Here is a 6,812-nt window from a genome sequence, read left to right as displayed (position 1 = left end):
AGGAGGTTGGAGAAGAAGGCCGGGAGTTCAAGGTCATCCTGGGTTGACCACACAGTGATGCCAGCCTATGCTACATGAGTTCTTCTCAAACAAACAAACAACAACAACAACAAAATACAAACAAAAAATGCCTCACAACAGGGTGGAGATGGCACAAGCCTCAGGAGGTAGAGGCAGGCAGATCTCTGAGTTCAAAGCCAGCCTGGTCTACAGAGCAAGTTTCAGGACAGCCAAAGCTACACAGAGAATCTCTGTCTCAAAAAACCAAAACAAAAACAACAAAACAAAACAAACAGTACTTTGAACTTGGGGAAAACCTGGGACCAGGTCTGCATAGTGTGGCCCTGTGTCAATAAATAAAACAAAATAAACAAATTTCTTTCTGTGCTGGTTGCAGCAGCTCAGATCATAAAAACCAAAGACAAAGAAAAAACTACTTGCTAGTCAGGCCAAAAGTGTTTGTTTGGAAACAGAATCTCCCTAAGTAGCCCTGGTTGGAATTCGGAGATTCCCCTGCCTCTGACTCTGGAGTGCTGGGATTAGAACACTCAGAGCAGTGGAGCAGTCGAGGCTGAGGTGGGGCTGGGGTTTAGTGGTGGGAATGCTCTCCCGACAGGCACAAAGCTCAGGGAATCCATCTGCCCCCCGCCCCCCAGGGAGCAGGAAGACATAGCAGTGCACACTGGGGATCCTGGCACTGGAGAGGCAGAGGCAGCAGGATCTGGAGTCTGAGCTCACCTTTGGCTATGTAGGTGTTTGAGGCCATTCTGAGTTACATGAGAACCTGTTTAAAAAAACAAAAAGCAAGGGGCTGGTGAGACAGTTCAGAGTACCGGCTGATCTTCCAGAGGACCAGTTTGACTCACGTTGGGGCTCACAACTGCCAGTAACTTAACTCCAGGGGATCTGATGCCCTCTTCATGCCTCCCTGGGCACTGCACACAGGTGGTGCACAGGCACAACACCCACACTCATAAAAAAATTAAAAAACACAAAAACAAAACAGCCCGGCACGGTGTCGCTCACCTTTGATCCCAGCACTCAGGGAGTTCAAGGACAAGCTGCTCTACAAAGTGAGTCCAGGACAGCCAAGGATACACAGAGAAAAGAAAAACTCTGTCTCAAAAAATCATAAATAATAAATAAGGAAACTGTCATGATTCCAAAGAGAAGGCCTGGTCTCCACTCCCGGTTTTTAGCTGTTTCCCCCATCTGCAAAATGAATTTATCAACAGTTACTGCTGTAGCATATCTTAAACATTGAAAGAGTTTTACATTCTTCCAGCAGCGCTCAGTAAAATCATCAGATCGCTAAACCCAACATGCCCAAGTGACTTAGGAGTAAAGTACAGCCAGTACGTGGCACGCGTGAATTGTAGCGGCTGGGAAAGGGATGGTTTCTTGGACCAAATCCGGCCAATGCGTGTCTAAACTTGAGACACCCAGGCAGGCCTGGTGACACACGCCTTTAATCCCAACAGTTCAGTGATCGTATCAGGCAGAATTCTGTGAGTTCGAGGCCTGCTCTACATCGCAAGCTCCAGGCTAGCTAGGGCTACCTCGTGAGCTCCTGTCTCTAGGTAAACAGATAAATATAAATAAAAAAATCAACTTGGAGGAGCAGCGAGGAGGACAGCCTCTTCAGACTGGCCGCGGGACGGTTAATTGAGTACCCTTGCGAGCTAGCTAGGCAAATGCATAAAGTCAGACAGCATTCCAAATGCCAGGTGCCCAGGGATCTTGTCCGGCTCCTAGCTGAAGCTACCGCATTGCAGCTTCCAGCAAGGGTTACACCTTCCATGACACTGGCTCCTCAGGTAGTCTCCAAGCCTCCCGCCCAACACTGCACCCAGTATGTAGGTCCCGCCCTTAAGGCTCCAACTTCTTGTCCAGACAACTAGGCCCCGCCCAGGCCCGTAGGCTCCGCCCCGTCCTTAGTAACAGGCCGAACTCCGCTCAACCCTCAGACAACCACCTAGCCCTCTGGCCCTGCTTCCTTAGCTCCAACCCCAACCCTAGCGGAAAGCTAGGCCCGGGCTCCTCCTTTGTCTCTAGCAAGCTAGGCCCCAGCCGTGGGAGAAGACTAGGCCTCGCCGTTAGCACAGGGCTTGGACTTCATCCTATAGACACCTACCCCATAGCTCTGTCCCCATCCGTAGCAGAAGGCTGGACCCCACCGCCTCAGCTCGCTGGCCCCGCTCCTTAACTCTGTCCCTCATATTTCGCAGACCGGCGACCCCACCCCATTGCTCCGGTCCCGCCTCTAGCAGCAGGCTGGACTCTGCCCCAACCCACAGGCTCCATGCTGTATGGCTCCTGCCCGCATCCCTCACAGAAGGCTGGATTCCGTCCCAGCCCACATGCCTGCCCCATCCATAGCAAGTGGTTGGACTCCTCCCAGCCCACCCGAGCAGGACCCACCCCAGTCCATAGATCCGCCCCTAACAGAACTTTATTCTGGATTCCAGCCAGGAGACCCACCAATAACAGAGCCTCAACGCTCCCCTTGCCCTCAGGCTCGGTCCACCCAGGGCCGGCCCAGCTCTAGGCTGGACACGCTCCCAGAGCAAGGCCCCACCCACTTCTGATGGCTGGACCCACCCCAGACCGGCGAGACCCCGCCCACCCTCGGAGCACACAGGCCCCGCCTCCACCCTCAGGCTCCGCCCACCAGGCCCAGCGCCGGCTGGACTCCATCTCCAAGCGGAGGCGCCGCCTTCTCCAGCCCCGCGGCTCTGCTGCCCGCCGCACCTTCGCCTGCTGTGCAGAGCCTCACCATGAGCTCCCCCGCCGCCAGACCGCTCTTCGCGCCCGGCGAGGATTGCAGCCCCGCATGGCGCGCGGCTCCCGCGTCCTTTGACGCGTCGGACACGCACCTGCAGATCCTGGGCAAGCCGGTGATGGAGCGTTGGGAGACCCCCTACATGCACGCGCTGGCGGCGGCCGCCGCCTCCAGAGGTACCCTGCCCGAGGAAACCGAGGCTGCGGTTCAGGCGGGCAGGAGTGCCTCAGTGTCCTTGCCTGGGGCACGGGGCTGCCTTGGGGCTCCCTTGGCCGAGAAGGGAGACAGGGTTTTGGCAAAATGTGTACGCAGGCTAGAGGCGCCTGCTCCGAACTGGAACTTCCTCTGGGTATTGGGGGGACTTCTACTTCCCAGGGCTGGGTTGGAGGGTGGTTCTTCGGACCACAGCCTTGAGTGGCACTTAGGGACAGCGTGGAGGGGCGTGGGGCTTCTGCTGGTCGGGAAGCTCCCGGGCCTCCCTGGGCTATGGCTAAGAATAGCTTGGGAAAATTGAGCAGAGAGGCAGCTGCCTCCGTCTGTGGCCCTGAACTTTTGGGTGAGAGAGGAGGTGGAGCTCCCCAGCTTCAAACAGGGCAGATGGACATTGGGCCTCAAAGTTCATCCCAGGCAGATGGGGACCTGGCATCAGGTGCAGAGTGAAACGTGGGGGGCATGTAGGTGTTGGGCCTCCAAGCCAGGCTTGGTCCTCGCTAACCCCACAGATTAGGGCCACAGCACAAATAGCGTGGGCAGGGGCTCAGAGTCCAGGGATCCCTGCCGCTGGGCTCGAGCGGTAACCAGTCGGTAGCCTCCCAGGCCAGCCACACTGGCTGGCAGATGGCCAGGGCCAGTGCTATTCTGTGTTACTTTGTTCTGTCCACCCACACGGTCTTGCTGGCTGGTTGTCCTTGAGGCATATGTGCCTGGTAGCCAGGCCCCATCTCCACTTCCCCCTCCCCCAGGCAAGGCAGCTGTCATGTTTTGTGCTCCTAGGGGGCCGAGTCCTGGAAGTGGGCTTTGGGATGGCCATTGCAGCCTCCAAGGTGCAACAGGCCCCTATAGAAGAACACTGGATTATTGAGTGCAATGATGGGGTCTTCCAGCGTCTGCAAGACTGGGCCCTGCAGCAGCCACATAAGGTACCTTCTGCCCCTGGGGTGCAGCCTGGGAGTGGCTCACCGGGCTAGGAGGTCGTAGGGACCCATGTGACCCCCGACCTTCTCTCTCGTCCCTCTCCTAAGGTTGTTCCCTTGAGAGGCCTGTGGGAGGACGTGGCGCCTACACTGCCCGATGGCTACTTTGATGGTGAGGGGCCTCTGGGAGCCTGGCGAAGGGGTCAGGCTCTGGGGAACATGCTGCCTCCGGGCCCTGCTGGGCAACCTGTGCCCACCCTTGCACTGGCCTCAGCTTGGGGGAGGGGGCCATCCAGAACAATGACCCAAGTTTGACCCCCAGGATGCACATGGTGTAAGGGATTGGATGCCTACAAGCTGTCCTCTGGCTGCCGCATGCACGTGGCCCCTCTCCCGCGCCCCAACAAACGCACCTCTCATGTGCACTGGGGACAGACTCCATGAAGAGAGAGGCCAGGAGGGGTGCTAAGGGCAGCTATGTGTGCCCTGACTGGCAGGCATGTGTCCACACTGCAGGGATCCTGTATGACACGTACCCACTGTCTGAGGAGACCTGGCACACTCACCAGTTCAACTTCATTAAGGTGGGACTGCGGGGCCAGGGGTTGTGGGCCTAGGAAGGTCAGGGGGTGGGCATGTGACATCTCTTCCCGTGGCCCTCTCTGCAGAGCCATGCTTTCCGCTTGCTGAAGCCCGGGGGCATCCTCACCTACTGCAACCTCACCTCCTGGGGGGAACTCATGAAGACCAAGTACACAGACATCACTGCCATGTTTGAGGTGCGGCTACCCCAAAGCCTGCAGTCACCTGGGAAGTGTGGTTGTGGAGACCTGTGACATAGAGAAGGCCCCTCCCCGCTGGTCTTAGGGCTAGAGCTCTTGAGAGGTCAGCTGGCACCTCGACTTTGCATTTTCAAATGAGAAAGGCCCTCACTAGCTCATGACTGCTGCGGGGCCCCCCCCCCCCAGGTGCCTCAGTACAGCCCTGCCCACTGCCCATGCCTATCTTGGAGATAGATGCACTCCTACCCCCATGGCCCCACCCACTTCTGATGGGCTCCACCCACCTCAACCCAGCAAGGCCCTGCTTACCCTGCCCAGTGCTAGGCTGGATGCCCTCAGAGTACACAGGCCCTGCCCCTGCTGCAGGCTGGGCCTTCTACTGCCTGCCAGCTGACCAGGGCCAGCAGGACAGCCTTCCTCCCAGACCGTGAGTCAGCTAGTGGCCCACAAGACTCCCTCTTGCTTGAGAGGCCTCCAGTGTACCAGTGCAACGATGCTGGTCTGGTACTAGCATCTGGGGACAGCAGGAAGTTGCTACCTGTGCCGGAATTCACACCCACACCTGGGTCCTGTGCATGTGGTCTGGGGGTGACCTGTGCCCCCTCCCTACAGGAGACACAGGTACCTGCACTGCAGGAGGCGGGCTTCCGGAGAGAAAACATCCGCACGGAAGTGATGGCCCTGGTGCCCCCTGCCGACTGCCGTTACTACGCCTTCCCCCAGATGATCGTACCCCTGGTCAGCAAGCACTGAGCAGCTGCTGTGGGCTAGAAGCCTATGTCCTCTTCAGTGCCTTCGTGGCTGGAGCATGGGCTCCAGCCTCCCAGCCACCGCTGTGACACTTAACCTTTGCCTGGTCCTGCCGTCTTCCCAGAGCTCAGGGGTAAAATAAATGCTAACAAGAGGACTAGCGGGTTGGCAGTGAGCCAGTTCAGAACCTGCCTCTGCCTCAGCAGATGTGGCTAGTCCGTCACTGGTGGTTGGTGGCGCCTGCCCTGCCCAGGTAGTGACCCATCGACCGTGGTCCACTTCAACAGAGAGCCCACGAAGAGACCGTGGGTCTGACCAAGGCCAGGCTAAGGGGAACCCTCCATGAGGCTCCTCAGAGTGCAGCCCTACTCTGCAAACCTCCGGTACCAAACATGTTGGCTGGGTTGACACCGCAGCCCGAACCTGCCTGACCCTCCCTACAGTTTCCCCGAAGCCCCTTCCCCAGACCAAGGGCACATTTAGCATTCAAGGCAAGTAGCACGCTGTTGCCCCTGCCTGCAGTCTCCACCTTAATAGGTTCTTATCTTAAAAGCTGCTCTTGGAGCAGGCCGCCTGGAACCCCAGCCCTCAGGAGGCAGAGGGAGACTGCTGTGTGTTCCAGGCCAGCCTGGTTACACAGCAGAGTTCCAGGCCAGCCGGGGCTACACAGAGACTGTATCTCAAAACACAGACAGCTCCCCTTGACTGGGCAGGCTCCCCTGCCCCACCTGTGTCCTCTGTGCGCCCTCCCAGCCCGAGAGCTGAAAATGCTGCTTCCCAGACCCATTCCTGTCACAATGGGGACAAGCTGAGAGGCACAGAGTGGACGTGCACGGTCAAAGGGTTACTCGTGAGACAGACTCCGGGCTGATGTGCATGTGAGCGTGTCGAGTTGGAGCTCCTCCTGCCTGGAGAACACGGCTCCCACGGGGTGGCTGGCCAGGGAGCTGTTCCTACTTGAGAGAAGACCTGTTGTCCTCAGTTGCTCAAAGGTGGGCAGTGATGGCCTGAGCTGCACATAGGGCAGAGGCCAGTCCAAGCTCCAAGGCTTCAAGCCACTGAGACTGTGAGGGGCCACCAGCCTCCGCTGCCCACAGCCAGGCCCTCGGGGCCCAGGGTGCAGGATGTGGCTCTCTGCAGCCTGCCCGTCGAGCACAGTCCACACAGGGCACACACTGGGTCAGAGTGGGTTTATTCACACTGGGATTCCGGGGTTCTCGTGTTCAGCCTGGCGGCTCTACCTGCGGTACCAGATCTTCAGCCTCTGTTCACGCTTGATCTTCCGCTGCAGCTGCAAGATGCCGTAGAGGAGCGCCTCTGCCGTGGGCGGGCAGCCTGGGGACACACAGATGCCTCTACCAGCCC

At 58.2% G+C, this 6,812-nt stretch overlaps 2 protein-coding genes across 2 annotated transcripts in view; one reads left to right on the top strand and one right to left on the bottom strand.

Moving 5' to 3' along the window:
* The first annotated feature begins 2,684 nt into the window (after positions 1-2,684).
* Positions 2,685-5,604, top strand: Gamt (guanidinoacetate N-methyltransferase). Its single transcript, XM_055607784.1, has 6 exons — positions 2,685-2,958; positions 3,776-3,921; positions 4,024-4,087; positions 4,432-4,499; positions 4,584-4,694; positions 5,310-5,604. Exons 1-6 carry the CDS (start codon positions 2,778-2,780, stop codon positions 5,448-5,450), a joined length of 711 nt encoding a protein of 236 aa, XP_055463759.1. The 5' UTR covers positions 2,685-2,777; the 3' UTR covers positions 5,451-5,604.
* A 1,018-nt stretch (positions 5,605-6,622) lies between these two features.
* Ndufs7 (NADH:ubiquinone oxidoreductase core subunit S7) overlaps positions 6,623-6,812 on the bottom strand; it is a 7,578-nt gene continuing 7,388 nt past the window's right edge. Inside the window, exon 8 of the mRNA XM_055607785.1 lies at positions 6,623-6,782. Coding sequence (XP_055463760.1) covers positions 6,685-6,782 — 98 coding nt within the window. The 3' untranslated portion in view covers positions 6,623-6,684. The remainder of the gene's footprint in view (positions 6,783-6,812) is intronic.

The sequence above is a fragment of the Psammomys obesus genome, unplaced genomic scaffold (assembly GCF_907164565.1).
Source record: "Psammomys obesus unplaced genomic scaffold, mPsaObe1.curated_primary_1811, whole genome shotgun sequence".
Taxonomy (NCBI): Eukaryota; Metazoa; Chordata; class Mammalia; order Rodentia; family Muridae; genus Psammomys; species Psammomys obesus.
The sequence above is the reverse complement of the archived record's forward strand: the minus strand, read 5'-3'. Positions and strand labels throughout refer to the sequence as shown.

Coding starts and splice junctions, on each gene's coding strand:
- Gamt (XM_055607784.1), top strand. CDS start 2,778: ATGAGCTCCCCCGCCGCCAGACCGCTCTTCGCGCCCGGCGAGGATTGC. Junction 2,959..3,775: donor GGCGGCCGCCGCCTCCAGAG/GTACCCTGCCCG, acceptor TTGTGCTCCTAG/GGGGCCGAGTCCTGGAAGTG. Junction 3,922..4,023: donor CCCTGCAGCAGCCACATAAG/GTACCTTCTGCC, acceptor CCCTCTCCTAAG/GTTGTTCCCTTGAGAGGCCT.